This window comes from Sorex araneus, chromosome X (assembly GCF_027595985.1).
Source record: "Sorex araneus isolate mSorAra2 chromosome X, mSorAra2.pri, whole genome shotgun sequence".
Taxonomy (NCBI): domain Eukaryota; kingdom Metazoa; phylum Chordata; class Mammalia; order Eulipotyphla; family Soricidae; genus Sorex; species Sorex araneus.
Window position 1 is genome coordinate 209,846,043 of NC_073313.1, and position 22,129 is coordinate 209,868,171.

Genomic DNA, 22,129 nt, shown 5'->3' on the forward strand with positions numbered 1-22,129 from the left:
AGAAACATCACATTGGAACTGTCTCTTTACCCTGGGAGGTGGGGTGGGAATGGAGATTCATGGAGACCACTCCCCAAAGAGGTGAAATCATTCCAAGTGTAAAATCTGGTCTGTAGATGGTGGCTTTGGCAGTGTTTATCTAATCTATTATTTTTTACTGGTCAGCACAAATGCAGAGACTGTGGCCATGTCATCGCTCTCTTCCTAGTCTATGTCCTGTCAGGGATCTGGACTGTCACAGAATTAGTGGAAATAAACACCAAAGAGCAAAGATGCTGAAATCTGAGCACTCAACATCCCCCCCTTCAACCTCCACAAAGACAACCTCGTTGTTCTGGAAATACTGCAGTCGGTGCAGGCCTTTTGACCAAGAAAAACGATTTAAAACGAGGAAAAATACTGGAGTCGTCTGGCATTAAATCGGCTTCAAGCTTAGAGGGCAGGATGGGGGACTCTTTTAAGGCCAGGGGGCTCTCCCCAAGGGAGGGGGGCTGGGGAGATTTCCAGGAGGCCAGGGGGTGGAAAAGAAATCCGGAACCGTTGTAAATATTCATGTGAAGGGGTGCCCCATTCACCCCGCCTCTCCCAGCTGCATCCACCCCCCTAGTGGGGGGCGGTAGGCGCTTGTCCGATCGTCCTTGGACAAAGGTGATCTCCCTATATTTTTGTTCTCCAGTCACTTGACTTAAGCAAACCATTGCGAAGGCTCTGCAGGGAAGGGACTGGCTCTGGGTGTTCCCCCCACCCCACCCCCGCGTTCCTCTTCTTCTTTCGTTTCCTAAAAGAGCATAAATAATTAAAGTTTGGCAGGGAGGAAAAGCTTTCTTGCAGAACTGTAGTGGCAATAAATGAAATGACTCAGAATCCCTTCCCCAGTCAGCTTTTACGAGAGCTGCCAGACAGTGTCTGTTCACGTTCTCCAGATACCAGGGGCGCCCTGACAAAGTTAAGGTCAAGTTAGTGTCTTGTCTTGGGTGGCTGGAAACCACCGCATCGCGCCCGGGAGCTGCGCGCAGAGATACCACGCACGGAGCGGCCGGCTGTGCCGAGAGGATGCGGCGGCTCCGCGCGCTTCGAGTGGGGCCGCGCCGACGAGGACCAGGCCACGGCGCCGGATCTTCATGGTAGGTCCCCGAGCGGGGCGCGCGGGCAGGAGGCTGCGGCTGCCCCTGGGTTTGGGGGTGAGAAGCCCGGAGGGAGCTGGAGCAAATGCAGACGCGGGTGGGGAAGCGAACGAAAGCCTTGGATTGGGGGTTGGGGGCCAGGGTCCGCACTAAGGAGCCAAGAGGGGCCCCAGCACCCCCTTCCCCCGGCACCCGTGCCTTTGCAGATGGCGCGCCCTCCCCCGCCGAAGAGCCGCTCTGGCCCGCGCCGCCGTCGCCATGTCGTTGAACTTGAATAGTTCTTTCTCCGGGGCTCCCTCGGCGCGGTCTGCCAGCTCCACTTTGGGGGTTGCGGGCTGCCCGGCGCCCCACTCCGCGCGGAGGGGAGACCCAAGGCTTTTGGCGTACCCCCAGACAGATAAAGAGCCTGCCTGGGGGCGAGGGGCGGGTCGCAGCGGGGCCTGGGTCCTGAGCAGCTACAGGGTCAGTGGTGCGCAGTGTTGGGGGGAGCCATTTTAGCAGAGATCCAGGGGCGTCGACCGAGCCCTGGGGGAGAGCTGTGGGTAGGGGGATGGAGATGCGGTGTAGATGACGTGCTGGTGGTCCGGGAAGAAGCGGCTGGGCTGAAAGCTGGGTGCAAGCCCACGGAGAGGAGGGGACACAGAAGGTGAAAGGGGCTTGGGAGGGAGCTTCTGGCCCTTCATCCCCCACCCCACTCTGACCTGTTTGCACAGGGCTTGAAGGTGTGGAGGAGGTATTGAGAGAAGGAGAGGAGAGGAGAAAGAGAAGGCGATAGCACTGGCCAGAAAACAGCTATCTGCGAGCCATGATCCCCTGTCCCTTTGCTCCTTTGATCGGGCATGGGGGGTCGGGGGAGCAATGCAGTGGCCTGGGCAGAGGGGAACCCGGGCACACAGAGGGTGGCTACCCAGGATAGGGATGTGGCTCTGGTTGCAGAGCAGAGGGATCCTGGGACAAGGGCCATAGGCCTCCCCTAGATTCTGGGATTGAAGTTGGGAAAGGTGTTTGTTGAGGGATTGCTTTTACCTTGGAGACAAGTTGGTCTCTCCCGGAAGCTGAATCCAAGCTTAATCAGGAGACTCCAGGCTAGGAAAGAGAAGCCTGGGAGGAGAGTCTGGCCTTGGGACTAAGTGCATGAGGGGTCCTTGGGATCTGGGGAGCAGTGGGGCTCGAGCAAGAGCAAGTAGGTGTGAGCTCCTTAGAGCCAGCAGGCCTGAATGAAGGGGCTATGACTGTGCCCACTGAAGAGCTCACAGGAGCCTGGAGGAGGTTGGTCCTGACCCACAGCCTTGATGGGGCTTGGAAGCAGGAAAGGCAAGGCCAAAGGGAGGGGCTGGAGCCTGTCCCAGTCAACATGAAGAGACACGAGGGAGCTGGGGGCCACTGGTGGTCTGTCTCTGCCAGGGTGGGGTGGGGGCAACTTGGGAGCGAGATTCCAGATCCTTTTGTTTACTAGCTCCTTCCTCCACCCCCTGCGCAGCCTTTAAGAGGGACACTGGGTGTCCCCCTGGAACTCCCTTCTTCTTTCTTATTCTAGCACTGGGAGAGAAAAGGCAGAGGCAGCAGGAAAGAACAAGGCTCACAGCTAGGGAAAAGGAGGAGCCAGGACCGGGAGGGACAGGCTAGGAGGCAAGGAGAAGGAGCGAGGAGAGGGGAATGGAAGAAGAGAGAAGTGGGAAGGCTGCAGAGATGGAGGAAGATTGGAACAGAGGAGGAGCTGCAGAGACTGGAACAGAGGAGGAACGCAAAGAGGAGGCCAGAGGGCCAGAGGGCACTGAAGCCCGAGTCGGGTGAGTTCTTGCTCGATTTTAGCGTGGTTTTCTCGGAGCTGGCTCCTCCAGCATCTCGGGGTCAGGAGTGGAGAGAGCCAAGCTCCTTCGCAATGAAAGCACAGGACAGGAAAAATATGTAAATTGGGGCGCTTTGCGCCCTGAGAGTGGGTGCCATTACGCCCCTTGAACAAGAAGCAACAAGCTCCCGAGCTGGCGAGCCGCAGAGGGTGGCTGCATCGCGGGGGGAGGGAGCGGCCGCAGAAAGGGGGGTGGGAACCTCACACCCTCACACCTAGTCCCCCCCGCTTCGTGCCCGGGGCTCGGGCTCCCCCCGCCGCTCTCCGCTCCTCTCCCTGCCCCCTTCCTCCCCCCTCCTCCCCCTCCCTCCGCCTCCCCGCCGGCTGCGGTCCGCGTACTTAAAAGCCGCGCGGGCGCACGCGGGGCGGGCGGCCCAGCCGGGCGGTGGCAGATGCGCCCAGTAGTGGCGGCCGCCGGCGGCGCACAGGTGACCAGCCTGCGGTGCAGCGCGGTCGGGGGCGCCCCGGGAGAGGCGGCGGGCAGGGGAGGCCGGGTCTCCCCCCCGGCGCGCGCGCGCCTCGGCGCCAGCCGCCGTCCTGGGGCGTGTTGGCGAGCGCTGATATAGATATAAGGACATTTCGCTCCATGGCGTCACGTGACATAATTACCACCAGAATCAATCAAGATGGATTGCACGTCAGCGCCCGGTGGGGATTTTTGCTTAGTTGATCCTGGCCCAAGCGTCTTGTGCAATCGATGGCTCAGGTCGGCGGCGCGGGGAGCGGCCCGGGGCTGGCGGGCGCGCACGCCGCGGAGCCATGAACGACTTTGACGAGTGCGGCCCGAGCGCAGCCAGCATGTACCTGCCCGGCTGCGCCTACTACGTGGCCCCGTCGGACTTCGCCAGCAAGCCGTCGTTCCTGTCGCAGCCGTCGTCCTGCCAGATGACTTTCCCCTACTCGTCCAACCTGGCGCCGCACGTCCAGCCCGTGCGCGAGGTGGCCTTCCGCGACTATGGCCTGGAGCGCGCCAAGTGGCCGTACCGCGGCGGCGGCGGCGGCGGCGCGGGGGGCGGCGGCGGCGGGGGCGGCCCCGGCGGGGGCGGCGGCGGCGGCGCGGGGGGCTACGCTCCCTACTACGCGGCAGCGGCGGCGGCGGCGGCGGCGGCCGCGGCGGCCGAGGAGGCGGCCATGCAGCGCGAGCTGCTCCCGCCCGCGGGCCGCCGGCCGGACGTGCTCTTCAAGGCGCCGGAGCCGGTGTGCGCGGCGCCCGGGCCTCCGCATGGCCCCGCGGGCGCCGCCGCCAACTTCTACAGCGCCGTGGGCCGCAACGGCATCCTGCCGCAGGGCTTCGACCAGTTCTACGAGGCGGCGCCCGGGCCCCCGTTCGCCGCGCCGCAGCCCCCGCCGCCGCCCGCGCCGCCGCAGCCCGAGGGCGCCGCCGACAAGGGCGACCCCAAGACGGCCGCCGGGGGCAGTCCCTGCGCCAAGGCCACCCCGGCCTCGGAGCCCAAGGGGACAGCCGAAGGCGGCGACGGCGAGGGGCCCCCGGGGGACACGGGGGCGGAGAAGAGTGGCGGCACAGGTAGGCACCGCGTGGGGGTGGGCGGCGGGCTGGGGGGAGTGGGGGGGCGCGCGGCGGGGGCCTCCTTCTGCTTGCGCCGTTTTATGTGCCACTTTATAAGCATTCGAAGAGGTTTATACCTCCTATAAGATTTCCCGGGCCGCTGTAAAGCGTGTTTACGATAGGAAACCAATTTAGGTGGGCTTAAGGTAGACTTGCAGGAGGACCTTCGTGGCTGCAGAGAGCTTCTCCCCAGTTTTGGGCGACTGGGGGTCCTAGAGGCCTGGGAGGGAGGGAGAGGAGGAGGGAGGGGAGATTTCTAGACTCTGTGAGCGTGCACACTCCAGCCTCTAGCTTTGAAGGCGAGTGGGGGGGGGGGGCGGTGAGAGTTTGATTCTCTCACTGGACTTGATCCAAGCGACTGGCTGGCGCGCGCCGCTGGCGGGATGGGAGAGGAGAGATGCCCCAGCGGGCGCTCACGGTCCTCTCCCATCACCGTCCAACTCAGAGCTGGCCTTGCCCTCTGCTCCCCACCTCGGTTCCAGGGTGTGCGCACGTGCGTGTGTGTGTGCATGTGTGTGTGTCGGGGCGTGAACACAGGTCCACGCCTGCACTCTCTCCTGTGCCCGCCCATATATTACCCCCCACAAGGCAGTCAGGGTCTTTGAGGGGATGTCCCCAAGGGTTGAGCCTGGCTCGTTAGAGGTGGCTCTGGGTTGGCGGGAGTAAGCAAGAGGCAGCCTTTCTTACCCTTTGGTCTTGTTGCCTTGCAGTGACCCCCCAGCGGTCCCGGAAAAAGCGCTGTCCCTACACTAAGTACCAGATCCGCGAACTGGAACGGGAGTTTTTCTTCAATGTGTACATAAACAAAGAGAAAAGACTCCAACTCTCACGGATGCTCAACCTTACTGACCGGCAAGTCAAAATCTGGTTCCAGAATCGCAGAATGAAAGAAAAGAAACTGAACAGAGACCGCCTGCAGTATTTCACTGGAAACCCCTTATTTTGAGAGCTCCAAGAAGCATCCCCCTCCCCTGAACCCCTCACCCACCTCCTCCCCACCAGCCTGCCCAGAGCAGGCCCAGTGTCTTGGGTTTAACTTCGCCTCTTCTCTGTGGAACTCCACGATTCCTTCCCACGGTCAACTCGGGACCTCCAGCGATCACTGCAGCCTGCGAACGAGGCCGGGGACTTGGCCGGACGGATCCTAATAAGGGGAAAATGGTAAATGCAAACGTCCCTTTACAATTTTTACCGCCAATGTGCTCTTGCGCTCCCTCCCTGTCTCCGAGTCCCCGTGGGGACGTTGTTGAATCTTTAGAGAGTTAGGCGACCAGGCTGGATGGCTCTTGTTTTTGTTCTAGGCTTAAGGGAGCCAGATTGCCTTCCCTTTGGTCATTGCAGATTATTTAAACTCTGGGAAATGTACCTTTGGTCTGTTGCATCAAGGCATACAGTCATTGTCTTTTGTGTGAATAAATGGTTTCTAGTAAAATGGAGGTTACAATTTCAATACACTGTATCAATATTCCTTTTCAAAGAACTTTAGCATCTGCTTAGGATATATTAGTAGCCTAAACCTTCTCTCCCAGCTCCCCCAAGCACATGAAAATCAAGCAAAAGGCTTCTTAATTCTCTTAAAATAAGTCATACCCTTCCACCCCTTCTAGGCTACACTGGCTTTTAAAATCACTCTAGGGTTGAATTTCTGAAATGAGAATGTGACCCAGCCACACTGGTACTGCCTTCTCCAGGCGCCAGGGCTGGGGCAGCAGGAAACTCAGAGGCAAATCTCCTCCCTCCCACACACAACCCAGTCTGCTGAACTTGGAATTTCTGAAAAGACCAACCCCATGGAGGAAACTGGTTCAGTAATCCAATTTCACTCTTAGGAAGGTGTCAAGGGTGCAGGCGGCCCTTAAAGGAAGACACCAAGATTAGAATCTTTCCTTGGAATATAATAATAAATGGTCTGCTAAAATGGGGTTCCTGATGGTTAGAAAGGGATGGGGGTCCTTGTCAGTATCACAGTGGACCTGGGTCAGAGCCGGCAAACCCCTACCTGGGCTGCAGGCCCACCTCTCAACTGCATTTAATGCTTCAAGTTAAAGAATGTGGTGGGGGCTGCTTGCACTTTATGTTTCAGGGCCAGGCCAGGCTGTTTACAAAACCTTGAACTGTCTAGACAACACCATAAAAGCCAAAGTTCTAAACAGCTTAATTGGGTTATATTATACACCTTCTGGTCGTCCCAAAAGAGATTTCCGCAATGTGCAATAAACTGGAGGAGTGGGAAAAGCTGCTCATTCTCTAAAAAGTGTAAAGGAATCTTATGGCTCTTAATCTCTCATAAGACCACAGTCAAAAAAATGAGTCCATAAGATGTACAAAACCTGTGTATCTTCCAAGGAAGGGTGCATTTCCGAATACAAATTTTTTTAAGTTGCCAAAGGTTTTGGGAGAAGGAAAAACATAAGAGCATAAGTGTATGCCTTTGAACTTCCAAAATGTCAAGGTCATCACCTTTAACCTTTCTGAATAATTAGGCGCCTTAAGGTTCCTCTGTGATATTCAACCGCCACCCACTCTCTCACACACATGTTCACACATCCAGCCTCCCACACACATTTATGACCACACAGAATTATATCATGGGCTCACCATAAATCTAAGCAAATTCCTAATTTCAGAATCAATAACCTTAATTTCCCTTCGAAGATTTGTGTAATTCAATAGTAATGGACTTTTGAGAAAAATACTCATTAGGTTAAAATGTCTACCAATTCGATTTTAAGCTGGTTAGGAAATGCTGGTTTTTTTTTTCAGCGGGGGAAGGAAGGAGGGGGTCATAGATAGCAGTCCCCTTTGCTCTAATGAACTATAGTTTTTAAAGCAGGCATTTGAAAGAGGAAGTTCCATTCAGCCTTACACCTTCATTATACTTGAAAAAAATGCCATCTTGTCAAATAAATTATGTACTTCCTACTAAATGAAACAAAAGAAAACATATTTAAATGTATGTATTTAAAAATATCACTCCACCTCTGGTGAAAGATGCAAGAGAAACAAAGCCTACAATTGAATAATTTCGTTAGGAAGGGGATTGCTTTGTTAGGAATTCTGAGTGTCTGTTAAAATGTCAGTGCCCTAGTAGTATAATCATTCCAGGAGCTGAAAACTGGTTTATTTCTTTCTCTCTCCATCTATCTTTATTTTTCCCCTTAACTGCATCCAAATGTAGCAAGCTTGTATGTCCACCTTGGACAAGCCGAACCAAAAGATGCCATTCCCTGTTTGCATGGCCCTGAGGAGCCACACGGGGGCGTGCTCATGTTCCAGAAGCCTCATATGGCCAAGCGGCTGTGGCACCCTATCTTTCCTACAGTAGAATCTGAGAGCAATCACAGTCCGTTAGAAACAGACATCTGCTACAGTGTTTGTTTGCTCTTGGTTGGTTCTAAGTAGCCACAAAGTGTAATAAGTTGTTCAGAGACAAGGTAGCTAACCAGATTCCTTAAACTGGCAATCACCTAACCTTTGTCTCCTTAAGCTGAAACTGATGCTGCAAAGAATACCTTGGTATATTCTGGTGGTATGGAGAGGCGCTTTTAAGATGACAGATATAAGCTTCTTGAAATAGGTTATGACTATTGCAAGTTAATTAAATTAAGGAAATCAATTTTCATGTTGGTGTGAGTGTGAAGAGCGGGGTGAGTTAAGATCAGCCCCTTCCAAAAGATCCATCCGTTTTGCGTTTTGCGTGCTCTCCGATTGCCTGTGGATGATTAAAAGGCTTTTGTTTAAGACAGATCAGGGCGCCGCAACTTAACTGAGTGTGGTCTCAGGGAATAAAAAAAGGAAACGTCATGACAGGGGGTCATTCTGGGTGAGAGAGCCCTACACCCCCGTTGTGCCTGGTGGTGGAGGTACCTAAGGATCCTGAGCTGGGGGACGCCAGGTCCCAATGAGCAGTGGAAAGCACAGGCTGTCTGGAGCAATGTTTATACTCCTGGGCGCTGTAGCTCCGTAAAACACATTAGAAGTAATTGGGCTTTGCTTTGGACTGAACCCTGGGCCATACTTCCCTTCCCAACTGCCTGCTCACCATGACAGGGTTTTGATGTGGACACATGCTCCTGGAACTCATGGAAGCGATTTTTCAATCTACATTCTCCTCTTTCTCCTCCTCCTCCTCTTCCTCATCCTCTTCCTCACCCCTTTAAAAAAGCCCCTGGCATCCCAGAGGGCCCAGCTCTGACTCCGGGACTACAGTCCAAAAGTGAGGTTCAAAAGGGAGGGCTATAGGGCTCTGGGGGCCATTGTAGAGGAGGGTAGCTGTCCTTTCTTCCCTTCCCGAAGTTCATTGTGAAGCGCAAGCAGCCTCTGGAGAAAGCGTCTGCCTTGTCGGAAGCCTTGGTCTGCTCTCTCCAGGCAAGGGACCCAAAGCTATGCCTGACTCCCTTGAGAGCTGGGTGGGTGGTGGCTGGGCCCCTCCAAGAGGCGCCAGCCAGAATGGCGTGGGTGTTCCCCTGCGGGGACCATAGGCTCCCGCCTGTCTGACTGTGGGTCAAGCTTTGCTACTGTGAAGCGACATTTCCTGGGGCCTAATCCTGGCCCTGTTCCATATGGGGTAAAACTCCCTTCCCTTCCTAAATGTCGTTGTGTTCCTCTTTGGGTGGCTCTGTGGGGTGTCTGTGCCTTGTAGGAAAGAGCCCCCTTCTTAGCTGGCTGCCTCGGCAGATTCTGGGGTCTCCCACAGCAGTTCCTTCCCTCCACAGCGGAGCCCATCTGGGTCTGAAATGGGTCAGATGCCTGGCCAAGGGGTTCTGAGGACTGCAGCCTTGGCCTGTCCTGAGCCGTCCAGGCATGGGGGATGGTGCTGTAGAGGGTGGCTATGGATTTTAAGGCGCTGAGGTTTGTGATTCTTGAGTGGAGGGAAAATACTAGAAATAGGAGTCTTTTGTGTTAGCAGTGGAAAATGTCTCTTTAGCTGCCAGTCGTTCTGCACGTCTCATAGACCAGTTCCTCAAGTCACAGACATCTTGTCCAGATCCCCACTTTCCCCTTGATTTTGTGCAACCAAGAGGGGTGTCCCTGAGAATCAGCTTTTACTATGTGTCCCTATCGGCTCTGCCCCCAAGAGTGACACAATCCTGAGGCCACCCAGAGCCCTAATTCGAGGCAAACTCAGTAGCATACAGGTCCATTAAAGGCCTGAGTTGAAGATCTTCCCAGAGACAGGAGAGCTAGACGTAAGTCACATCTTGATTACAAATGCTAATTTCTTGCTGAAGCGACTCTTTTTATTTTTCTTGAGAAAGAACTATGCCGAGGAGAAGGGTATCTTGGTAAAAATATGGGTATTCATCTCGTTTATGGGGCAATATTGATTTATTATTAATGGTAACTGCTCCAACTGATCTAAAGATGATCGAAAACAGCAACTATGCAGCTACATTAAATACTCGTAAGCAAAATAAAAGGTGGCCTTTAAAGCCACTGCCATTTCATTACATTTCCTTCATCTCAACTTTAAGGGCTAACGCGAATTTCTCCCCCTACATAAGCCGGTCACGCTCTTGTATTATTTCTGTTTTGCTTGATTTTTATAAAAATCCCTGAATCACTGGTCTTAAATAGCTCCTCCGAAAGCAGAAATTTGCAAAAGGAAAGCATGGAATTTTATGATAACAGATTCAAAATTCTATCTGATGCACACATATTTTTTCTTGCTGGTAAAGAAGATCTATTAAAACCAAAATCCAGTCAGGGTGATTTTGTACTGTATGCTACCAGGAACTGAAACAGAAAGCCCCCCAGACTCCTAAGATCTCCCCTGTCTGGTGTGTGTGGCTAACCGCAGACCTGACCTCTTTGAGAGGAGCCACTTGTTTTGGCCTGGATGTTTTCTTCACATATAAATAAAGATTACGAAAGGGCATTTGATGGGCATTAAATTCCAGATTAGATTGAACAGTATTGCCGCGTGCGCGCGTGGGCCAGGGAAAATTAAAGCACCGGTCTCCGGCAGCTCTCCTGGCCGACAGGCAAAGGGCTGGAGCTTTTGGAGCGCCAGGCTGGCGCCCAGGCGCCCGGCAAGAGTGTGTGCAGCGGGCATTTTGTCTAGCCTTTGGGCATGCTTTGCGGTGACTAGAACCATGACCACCACCTTGGGGGGCGGGAAGCAATTTTTGGGGTTCTTTCAGTCATTATTAATTTTGAATAAGACCTCAGCAAGTTTTTTGTTGTCTGCCTTCCTATTCCTAGCATGCCTTCTTATCCCCCTTTGCCTAAGCTTAGAAACAGCCACCCCTGCTGAAAGGTAATGTTTAAACCTCCGCTATGCGGCGGTATCCTGCGGGCCGAGCAGTTAGAGGCGTCGGGCTTTTAACCTGACAATGATGTTGTATTTGAACAGCTGCGTAAGGGTTTAAAAGGTCTGTCTCATTGCCACCACGGAGTTTTTTAAAAGGGGTTATTGTTTGGGCGAGGGTACTTCGAAAGGACAGGCAAAGTAGTCCCAAGGCCGAAAATAATGTTCAGTGTCTCCATCAGGCCAGGGGGAGATTCCTTTTTGGGGAGGGTAGTGCAGGGGGAGACAAAAGGTTTGCTGGCAAAGATGTTTGTGAAGAATTCAGGGAGCTGGCTACTAGGTCCTCCCCAAAAGCGGAGGCGCTTTAATGAGCGCGGGCTCCAAAGACAGGTTCTGCTGAGGCGGAATGCAATTTGCTCACAAGTTCAGTCTCTGAGTCTGAAATCCAAGGCCAGCCCATGACAGGGTGACCGGGGAGAAAAAGACCAGTGCCTTTACAGCCAAAGCTGGTTCGTAAGCAGAATTTCTGGGCTATTTTCCATTCTTGGATTCAGGGAAGGGGTTCAGGGCAGCTGGTTGACTACTCCAGCACCCTGGCAGGGCCCCTCGCCCAGGGCAAGTCTCTGGAAATCAAGGTTAAAGCGCCCCGCTGCTGCTGGAGGCCAGGGCTTCTGCAGGGTTGGGGCTCTGCCTGCCAGTGAAGAACTAGGGAGGAAGTTGTTGAAGTTTCTCATAAAACTCTGAGTTTCCATGGTGGTGATGGTGGTGGTTCTTTAATGAGCTTGACCACAACCCCAGACCAAACCCTTTGTAGAACTTTCCCTCACTAAAGGAAACAGAAGACTGGGATTTCCCCTTACCTCCTCCTTCCCTTCCTCCCCAAGCCCAAGCCAAACCTTGTCAAATAACTTTAGGAATTGTCCAAAACTATAAAACTCAACTTCTGACAAAAAGTATAGCTTTTAATATTTGACGATTTGTGTTAAAACAAAAAATTGACCTTCTTGGTTAGTAGCGGAGGGGAAAAATCAATAGTATAATTTTCAATAATTCATAAAGCGAACGCCATTATGCTAAATCTTAACTATTAATCTTATCCTTTACAAAGTCTCGATTGATTTGTTAATAAAATATCTCCCCGTGTGTGGCAACAGCGGGTATAACTCTTTAAAAACCTTCAGAAGCAAGAAAATTACCAAGTAGCCCAAGAATGTAGATGAGAATTTTATTGATCGCCCTGATTCTTCTTAATATGTATTAATAAATTCCACAACCTTTTGTACCTTGCACTTGTCAGAAACCAATGCTTTTACAAAATCCATAAAAGGAAAACATATTTTTCTTTGTAGAAGATTCAAATGACACCTTTGCATCTCCCTCTCTCCAGCCTCGCCTAGTCGGTCAGTTTTCGAAAACTTCTGGAGTGTGAGAGCGATTCTTTGCTCCTTTCCTCGAGAAATAAAATATTTTCAGTCTCCCGGTCAGCCTTCCTCTTGGCCTCTGTTATCCGGGTGTGTTCGGAGTGAAACCTGGATTTAGTTCTCCCACTGGGAGCCCGTTGGCCGCATTTGCGGACAGCGCACGGCTGGAGAATTGTCTCCGAGCTGAAAACCCCGCGGCGACCCAGCCCTCGGAGATCTCAAATGATTGGGGTGCCCACCGGGGTGCGCGCCACGGGTTGCGGGCCGCGGGCGGGGACCGCGCGCCGCCGACCGGTTCTCGGCGCTGGCGGGCGGCCGGCTGCGTGGCCTCTCTGCCCTGGCGGCCCTTCACCGCTCCCCCAATACCTCGGCCGCTCGGGTTTTTTTGTTTGTTTGTTTGCTTGTTTTTTCTTTTCCCCCCACCCCCGTGGGATTTTTTGTTTCTTCCTCGGGGTGCCTAAGGTCGGATGTCTTCCAGCCCGGGAAATCCGACTCACCTTCCCAGGCTGCTCGGGACCACCTTAGCCAGCCTGGGTCCCCAACCCCCGCCCGGCCCCGCTCCTCTCGGGCGCGCGCTGCGGGGTGTGTGCGGGGAGTGCTTCTGTGTGCCGGCGTCGCGGGTAGCGGCCGTCCCGCGCGGGGGTGCCCCCTTCCCGACGCCCCTGAGGCCGAGCCCGGCCTTCTGCTGGCGGCGCCGGGGCGGCCAGGGCGGCGGCCGCGCGAGCCCCGGGAGGCCGGCGGGCGGCGGAGCGCGGGGCCGCTGGTCCCAGCGCACTATCGCGGGCGCATAGTAGATGTCGCTGTTGTCCGCGCTTACGCCGCCGGCCGGCCGGGCTCTGCAGCACGTGACCAGCGAGGAGGCTGCGGCTCAAGGCCATTTTCAAATCTCATTGGCTTGGTTGTCATGTGGTCGGCAGAGGCATCCACAATTACACGGGGAATGTTTTCCTAGAGATGTCAGCCTACAAAGGACACAATCTCTCTTCTTCAAATTCCTCCCCAAAATGTCCTTTCCCAACAGCTCTCCTGCTGCTAATACTTTTTTAGTAGATTCCTTGATCAGTGCCTGCAGGAGTGACAGTTTTTATTCGAGCAGCGCCAGCATGTACATGCCACCACCTAGCGCAGACATGGGGACCTATGGAATGCAAACCTGTGGACTGCTCCCGTCTCTGGCCAAAAGAGAAGTGAACCACCAAAATATGGGTATGAATGTGCATCCTTATATACCTCAAGTAGACAGTTGGACAGACCCGAACAGATCTTGTCGAATAGAACAACCTGTTACACAGCAAGTGCCCACTTGCTCCTTCACCACCAACATTAAGGAAGAATCCAATTGCTGCATGTATTCTGATAAGCGCAACAAACTCATTTCGGCCGAGGTCCCTTCGTACCAGAGGCTGGTCCCCGAGTCCTGTCCCGTTGAGAACCCCGAGGTTCCTGTCCCTGGATATTTTAGACTGAGTCAGACCTACGCCACCGGGAAAACCCAAGAGTACAATAACAGCCCCGAAGGCAGCTCCACAGTTATGCTCCAGCTCAACCCTCGCGGCGCCGCCAAGCCGCAGCTCTCGGCTGCCCAGCTGCAGATGGAGAAGAAGATGAACGAGTCGGCGGGAGGCCAGGAGCCCGCCAAAGTCTCCCAGGTGGAGAGCCCGGAGGCCAAGGGTGGCCTTCCAGAAGAGAGGAGCTGCCTGGCCGAGGTCTCCGTGTCGAGTCCAGAAGTACAGGAGAAGGAAAGCAAAGGTCGGTAAGAGCTGAGTTGCCACCCCAGCGGGGCGTGCAGCCCGGGAACCCGGCCGAGAGGGAGCGACTAGGTGCCCGAGGTGGGGCCCGCCTGGCAGGTGCTGTTCTCCCGGCTTTTCCAGGGGTAATCTCAGTGCTGAGATGGACCCTCTGCTTCTCCCCGGCAGCCCTGACCCGCCTGGCTAGTGCTGGCCCCACGCTGATGGCGCCTGGGCAGAGGAAGGGCTCGCGGGCTTTATTTTTTCCTGAGCTAGACCCGAAATGCAACAAAAGAGTGCAAATGAGACCCGCGGCTTGTAAACACGGCCTCAGAACCTCCTCTCTCCCGCTCAGATTTGCAATCCCAGCTTTGCTTTTCACCCAATGGTGATTTTTACGGAGGTTCAAGACACTATGTTGGCGTTCAAGTGTATGTACCCCGCATCCTGCGAGCTTGGGGGTAGCAAGGGAGGGCATGAGATTGCCCGGTCTGTCGGTGCTGGAGGCCAGGGAATGGGGCTCCCTGCTGTTGAGAGGTTTAGGTAACCTTGGCTTTGTCTGGGGAACATGGGGGCAGGCTTTGAAATCTGTTTGCAAAGGGGACAGAAGCGTAAGGAAAAGAACCTGCCCAGCTCACCAGGCCGGGCCATCCTCTGGGTGAGCTAGGGCAAAGAGCAGGAGGCTCTGGCTTTCTCAGAGGGAACCCTGCCCTGAGCTTCTCTCCCAGGACCCAGAGGTAAGCCACAGAGTATCTAAATCTGAGGAAAGGCTTTTGTGCAGGACCTGAATGCATGAGAGCACAGAGAAAATTCTGGGGACTACAACAATGAGCAGGCGGAGGGGAGAAAAGTGCACTTGGTTCCCAGGTCATCTTTTGAAAGATAATAGGCACCTGTAAACATGATGGGACTCCCTGCCTGCCCAGAAATAGGGAAGAAGTGGCAGGCTTGGGATCCCAGGAACGGATTTGGGATGGGTAGTTGGCGGGTCCAGACTGTGCCTGTTATGAGTTGAGCACTTAGAATATTGCTGAGGAGATCTTAAAAGTTTACTGTTGTATTGGTGTTTTGTACAGGTAAGAAAGTGTGTGTGTGTGTGTGTGTGTGTGTGAGAGAGAGAGAGAGAGAGAGAGAGAGAGAGAGAGAGAGAGAGAGAGAGAGAACCTTGAGACAGGGTGAAAATACCCACCCATCTTCCATCTTGTCATTTTGGGATTTTAACTAATTTGGCATCAGTGACAAACCCCTTCCAGGTTCTAGTTCTTGTGAGTGATGTTTAATACCAGCAATTTCCCAAAGCGGCCTGGCTGCCAGCAGGGTCATGGCCAAGTGTACATGTGAACAGTCAGAGAGAAAAAAAAAATCTTGATTTTTTTCTTCTTCTTCTTTTAATTTTGTTAGAGGAAATCAAGTCTGATACTCCAACCAGCAATTGGCTCACTGCAAAGAGTGGCAGAAAGAAGAGGTGCCCTTATACTAAGCACCAAACGCTGGAATTAGAAAAAGAGTTCTTATTCAATATGTACCTCACCCGCGAGCGCCGCCTAGAGATCAGTAAGAGCGTTAACCTCACCGACAGGCAGGTCAAGATTTGGTTTCAAAACCGCCGGATGAAACTTAAGAAGATGAGCCGAGAGAACCGGATCCGAGAACTGACCGCCAACCTCACCTTCTCTTAGGTCCAAGGCCCAGCAGAGGCCAAGACCCAGGAAAGGGCACCGCGTTCCAGGACCGAGTGATGGAGGACTGGGAAAGCGGGCGACAAAACCTTCATTGCTCTTTGTTTTTTGTTTTTTGTTTTCCTGCTAGAATGTGACTTTGGGGTCATTCTGTTTGTGCTGCAAGTGATCTGTAATCCCTATGAGTATATATATATTAAAAATCTAGCACGTGTAATTTATTATTTTTTTCATCGTAATGCAGGGTAACTATTACTGCGCATTTTCGCATTTGGGTCTTAACTTATTGGAACTGTAGAGCATCCATCTATCCATTCTTCCATCCAGCAATGTGACTTTTTCATGTTTTTTCCTAACACAAAAGGTCTGTGCGTGTGTGGTTAGTCCATGAGTTCATGGAGCTTTGAGTACATCCAGTACTTAAAAGTACTTAAATTACATATATATTTAAAAGTTTCTAAGAAAACCCACAAGCTTTGGGGGGAGGGGGACCAAAACAAAGCACATTATAATGTATCTTTTTGCAAATGAATTTAGCAATTGTCCTTGGTGAGATGGAATCTTGACTACTTATGCCTTGTAGCCTTTGCCTCGTGGTGCATCTGTGGTTTGGTAGAATTGCAACGGCAACCTGTCCTTTCTCTGCATGTACTGGTCGCATGTATAATGCAATAAACTCTGGAAATGAGTTCGTTCCCTCTGCTTTCTGAAATGGAATAACAAAATGAATCTGGAATGCAAGTATTTGGTAAAATTATCTTCCTTTTAAATTGCTTGCTTGGGGAAGTTGGGAAGGTGGAGGATGAGAGAAAGCCTGGGAAGGAAGATGGGAGAGAAAAAATGGGTGAGGCCTATGGCAGCTAAAATTTGACAGTGGTGGGATGAGTGAGAAGGCAGCCTGGGTGCGCCACTTTCATAGTTGGAAAGAAGGGGCATCCTCCCCCGTCTCCCATCATTGAACTTGCAGTGGGTGTTTGTTTCCCTTTAGCCAGAACCTGGTAAGTAAACCTGTGCTCTGCTGCTTTTCCCCTCAAATCTCCCCCATCAAGTATGTGTATTCCTCTCCTTAGTTTTGGATGTTATTTTTTAATGTTTTCAGTGGGGTCATGATGATTTCTAGCTGTCGCATCATCGTCAGGGGCTGGGTGGAAAACCAGCCTCACCCACCTGGAAGCTGCCGGGCCTCCAGTGCAGGAGCCAGGACAAGCAGCAGCTTAGCACTGCATCGCCTCCAATTCTGCTCCCCTTTCCCTCGAACCCACCCCACCCCAAGAGCAAGACAGCCAGGCTCCAGCGAACCCAAGGATGGGTGAGTGTTCCCATCCCACTTTGTCCTGGCTTTCTTGTGGAAGGACTTTATTGTGTTCAGACATTACCTTGTAGTGGCCCGCATGAAATTTTTGTTGCAGGGAGAAAAGATACCCCACTTCCTAGTTAATATTTCCTCTGATTGCAAAATGTTGGCCAGAGACATTGTCTAGGAACAAGAAAGTAATATGCAGGTTGAGTGAAACACAATTTGCGAATGAATATGACTTCCCCAAGAAGTCCAATGTGGCAATCATCTCCTACCCAGGACTCAGAAAATCCCAGTCAACTTACACCGGCATAGACAGTGCAGGGTTATCTGCACCCGGGTGTCAAGATGAGAGAAGAGAGACAAGGCTTCAGGGGTGGGGGTCTGACAGAGAATTCGTTTCCCCAGAAGGTGTGGCGGTTTCAAAGGTTCTTCCATGGCTTGAAGCCGCCTCGGGAAATATCTCCTTTTCAGTTGTTTTCCTTCCTTCCCACTAAAAACAACGTGCTGGAGGGCCCTAAGCATAAGAATCTTAGAGAGACTCAGGATTGATACTGGAAATTTAAACTTCCTCTTGAAAACCAAGAATGGCCCCACGTTCCAAGATAGAACCTTGAGGGGAGCTGCTTTCTGAGGACTCCCCAGTTTTCTAGATCTGGACCACTATTGGAGATTTGCCCCAGATTTCCATTGGTTGGGCCTGAGCAGGAGGGCAATTTTCACCTCACCCTTTCCCTAACATGTGTGGAGCACCAGTGATAGCTAACAGGGGGGGTCATATCCCGAGGAAATCCCATGCTATAGGCAAAGGCAGTTCTCCTGGAACAAAATCAGAGAACCCTGGGCAAAGACAATCAATCAGTCCACAAGCAGCCATACCCACCCCCCACCCCCACACTTGATTTGCGGGGCATGAATTGGGCCCGCAGCCCTCGAAGGCAGCGTGAGGCAACTTCTAGCGTGCGGTACTAACTAGATCCTTTGGCCGGTTGCGCGCCTCAGCCTTTGTCTTGCTTCCAGCCGGGCTTCCCAGGCTTTGTACCATGGATTTGGGAGTGACAATGGGCATTTGCCTCAGATTCAAGGCTGCCTGGCCTTACCCCCGAGGCAAAAAAAAAAAATCGGAAGAAAGGGCCCAAGAATCCCACCATTTCCTAGGCTGTCTCTGGAGTCCACTTGCGGGACTCCAAGTGGGAATCACGCGGAGCCGTCCTGCCCGGGGAGCTGCGGCCAGATCGGGAAGGCTGACGGCCGCGAGTCGGCCCTAGCATGGGGGTTCTACCCTCTTGCGTGTTCTCTTCCAGGGCCCTTCCAGAAGAGCCGAAAAAGATGAGGCAGGCACCCAGTCCGCTCCGAGTGGTGCTGACTCGCCCTCCCGCCGGGCCCTTCGGAGGGCTGTCAGAAGCCCCCCGGGGCTTCCACCGCGCCCAGCGCGCAGGACCGGTCCCCGCCGCACACCCCGCGGGCCTTGGCGGCGCGCTCTCAGCCTCACGTCGGGGCTGTGTGGCTGTGCGGGCGGGTGTGAGTGTGGCAAGGGGAGGAGGGGGCCCTCCGAGCTGCTCCATCCGTCCGTTTTATTAGGGACACATTAATCTATAATCAAATACACCTCATAAAATTTTTATTGAAAGGCATAATATCATTACAGAGGTCTTCCACCTGTTTTAAACAACACGACAAGCTGTGCGAGCGCGTGTGTGGGGGGACGCGAGGGCGGGGTGGGTTTGGGTCGGGCGCAGGGCACCCGGAGAAGCGCTCCCCTCGGGCGCCAGGGGGCCGCCTCCTAAGGCCGATCGGCCTCGGGCCCAGCCCGGCCCCGCGCGCCCCGCCGGCTGCTCGGGGGGACTCCGGCCAGCGCGCGGGACGGCTCGGGACGCGCGGCGCCGAATCCAAAGCCTAGGCCTGGGGGGCCGCAGCCCCGGGGGGCCCGACCAAACGACCCAGGGCGGCCCTTGGCGCCGAACAAATAGTCCCCAGCGCCTCCAGAGGCCGCACTTGGGCGCGTGGTCCCCTCCGCCACCGCCACCGCCGCTGCCTCCGGGTCGGCCGAGTCAGGCGCACGGGCCGGGCCCGAAGGCTCTAATTGCCGCGCTTATGTTGATGATGATTTTTTTTTTTAAATCTCAGCAGCCCCCAGTTTAGCGGACTGATTTACTCCGGGTATTGGTAAATATGATCACGTGGGCCGCGCGACCAATGGTGGAGGCTGCAGCCTGCGAACTAGTCGGCGGCTCGGGCGCCGGCGGGGAGCGGCGCGGCGGCGGGCAGTGTAACCTTGGGTGGGAGCGCGCGGGGCCTCAAAATGTCCTCCAGTGGCACCCTCAGCAACTACTACGTGGACTCGCTCATAGGCCATGAGGGCGACGAGGTGTTCGCGGCGCGCTTCGGCCCGCCGGGGCCCGCGGCGCAGGGCAGGCCCGCAGGTGTGGCCGACAGCCCGGCCGCCGCCGCCGCCGAGTTTGCCTCGTGTAGTTTTGCCCCCAAATCGGCCGTGTTCTCCGCCTCTTGGTCCACCGTGCCCGCCCAGCCCCCGGCGGCGGCCATGAGCAGCCTCTACCACCCGTATGTGCCCCCGCCGCCCCTGGCCGCCGCCGCCTCCGAGCCGGGCCGCTACATGCGCTCCTGGATGGAGCCTCTGCCCGGCTTCCCGGGCGGCGCGGGCGGCGGCGGCGGCGGGAGCGGCGGGGGCCCGGGCCCTGGTCCCAGCCCCGGCCCCGGAGGCGCACCGAACGGGCGCCACTACGGGATTAAGCCTGAGACCGGAGCGGACCCGGCTCCCGCCGCCGCCGCCGCCGCCGCCACCTCCACCTCCTCCACTTCCTCGTCTTCCTCCTCCAAACGGACTGAGTGTTCCGCGGCCCGCGACTCCCAGGGGAGCGGCGGCCCCGAGTTCGCGTGCAACTCGTTCCTCCGGGACAAGGCAGCAGCGCCGGCGGGGGGCGCCGCGGCCGGGGCCGGGGCCGGGGCCGGCGGTTCGTCGGAGCCCTCGGCGGGCAGCGACCACCCGAGCCCGGGCTGCCCGCTGAAGGAAGAGGAGAAGCAGCAGTCGCAGCCACAGCCGCCGCCGCCGCAGCAACTTGACCCAAGTAAGTGCAAAAGAAATTGCCCCCTGATTTATTGCTGAAACCTGGAAGGCTCGAATGTGCAAAACTGATAGTTTTACTAACCTATAAAAACGTCTAGACGCCTACCCTAGCCGGGGCGAGCAACACGCATCCATAAAAAAGCTTCCCATAACCACCTACCCCGGGCGCGCGGTTCGTCCGGTAAACTGCGCGGGCATGGAGGCTTTTGATGACAATTCCCCCCAAGTTGTGAAAAAGCGGCCATCCCCGGTGAAATGAATTTAACGACCTCTCTCCCCCACCCTGTCGTCTCCCCCTGCCTCTTCTCCGTTTCTCGCTCCCCTTCCCCAAACCCTCCTCTTCCTAGACAACCCCGCAGCGAACTGGATCCACGCTCGTTCCACGCGGAAAAAGCGCTGTCCCTACACCAAATACCAGACGCTGGAGCTGGAGAAGGAGTTCCTCTTCAACATGTACCTCACCCGGGATCGGCGCTATGAGGTGGCCAGGATTCTGAACCTCACAGAGAGACAGGTCAAAATCTGGTTCCAGAATCGCAGGATGAAAATGAAGAAGATGAGCAAGGAGAAATGCCCCAAAGGAGACTGAAGCGCTGGCGCAGCGCGGCGGGAGCTCTGGGCTCCGCCAGGGTCCTGGGGTTCTTTGTGGGTGCTTGTATTTCCAGAAACTCACCACCTTTCGGACATCCCCCCCCCCCCGACCTTTCTAGGTAGAAGTGACTGTGTGGTTGGTCCCCGTGAGGTTTCTGGGGGACTTTGTGTTTGCTCGCTAATGTATTGGAGGAACCAAGTGGCTTTGGGGTTTTGCCCTGTTCTGCTTCTTCGCTCTGTCCCTCCCTTCCCCGCCTGGTTTGGATCCCAAGGAAATGCCCAGTTTTGTGCGTGCACGCTGGTTTGAGGACCCGCTTCTGTGTAAATGTTCTCCCTCTTCTCCCGCACCGTGTCTGGAAAGTGCTGTAGTGTAGCCCCCACCCCCCCAAAGCTGCTCAAGCCAGGGCCAGGAGCGCCCCAATTCGAAAAATGAAGGCACAGCGGAGACAGCGCAGGCCACCCGGCCGAATGCGGCTGGGTTGCCCACCGGTTACAAAGTCCCCTTTGCTCAGGGAACCCGCGAGCCCGCCGGGACTGGGATGCGGCCTAGCGAGGCGCCGGGCGGCGGGCGGGTCCGGGCGCGATCTCGGCGCTGGAGGGGCTCCCCGTGCACCTCGGGCCGCGCGGGTGCTGCCGGAGGACCAGTTGTAAATGTTATCGTTTCTCCCAATAAACGCTGACCTGATTGAATGGAGCTGCGCGCTGCCCCACCCGCCTGCCTGCTTTCTCCGTCTTGCTGCCTGCCGGGCATCACCCTCGGGGTCTTCCACCCACCCCTGGGAGGGAGACCTTGCGACCCTGCTGCCAATTCAAGGTCCCACCATCCCAGAGGGCTCTATGATGCGCCCTTTGTGGGGCTACCCCCCATCCCATCCCCCATTCTAGAGCAGTTCCGGGCGGGGGCCCTGGCTGCCTACCTCCCCCTATGTTAGTCCCAGCACCTCTCCGTGAAGTCTGGGCCCCACGCACCCAGAGTCAGGCGCGCAGCAGTACCCGCACCCGGGGATTCTGGGGACCCTTGGAGCTTGGGTCCAATTCTTGTGCTGGGTTCCTGACACACAGGGATACCCCCACCCCAGTCTTTCTGTTCTTGGAATCCCAGCCCTCGACCCCCTTCTCCAAACAAGGGCAGTGATGGCCCTCAGAGCAACTCCAGGCTCTGAGGGCTCGGGCTCGGGCTCCGGCTCCGGGAAGGCTGAACCGGTTAGTCTATGGTCACCCGGCCCTCCCCGCAGGAGCCCCCAAAGTGACCTTAACAGATGAAAATGGTCAAGGCCCTCCTCCCACCAACCCCCAACTCCGTGCCCCTCCCCCACAGGCTTCTGGTGCGCTTAGCCCCCAACTAGTCCCTCTGGGGGCTGCATTCAGAGGCTGAAATGAAGGTCATTGTAAGTGAGTGTTCGGCCCAGCACAGTCTTTGCAGGCCTGAGAGGCGGAGGCGCCCGACTGCCCGAATTGGGCAGAAGAAAGGAGGGGGGCGTGGGGGGGGCGCGCTGGCGGAGTTTTGGGGGATCCTGATGAAAGGGAGGGTTTGAAGAG

At 55.2% G+C, this 22,129-nt stretch overlaps 3 protein-coding genes across 3 annotated transcripts; all 3 read left to right on the forward strand.

Moving 5' to 3' along the window:
* The first annotated feature begins 3,732 nt into the window (after nt 1-3,732).
* On the forward strand, nt 3,733-5,486 carry HOXD11 (homeobox D11). Its single transcript, XM_055123447.1, has 2 exons — nt 3,733-4,498; nt 5,251-5,486. Exons 1-2 carry the CDS (start codon nt 3,733-3,735, stop codon nt 5,484-5,486), a joined length of 1,002 nt encoding a protein of 333 aa, XP_054979422.1.
* Nucleotides 5,487-13,005: 7,519 nt separating this feature from the next.
* On the forward strand, nt 13,006-15,617 carry HOXD10 (homeobox D10). The gene is made up of 2 exons (XM_004601178.3): nt 13,006-13,960; nt 15,340-15,617. Exons 1-2 carry the CDS (start codon nt 13,006-13,008, stop codon nt 15,615-15,617), a joined length of 1,233 nt encoding a protein of 410 aa, XP_004601235.3.
* A 3,578-nt stretch (nt 15,618-19,195) lies between these two features.
* On the forward strand, nt 19,196-20,588 carry HOXD9 (homeobox D9). Its single transcript, XM_055122991.1, has 2 exons — nt 19,196-20,000; nt 20,347-20,588. Exons 1-2 carry the CDS (start codon nt 19,217-19,219, stop codon nt 20,586-20,588), a joined length of 1,026 nt encoding a protein of 341 aa, XP_054978966.1. The 5' UTR covers nt 19,196-19,216.
* The last annotated feature ends 1,541 nt before the right edge of the window (nt 20,589-22,129 follow it).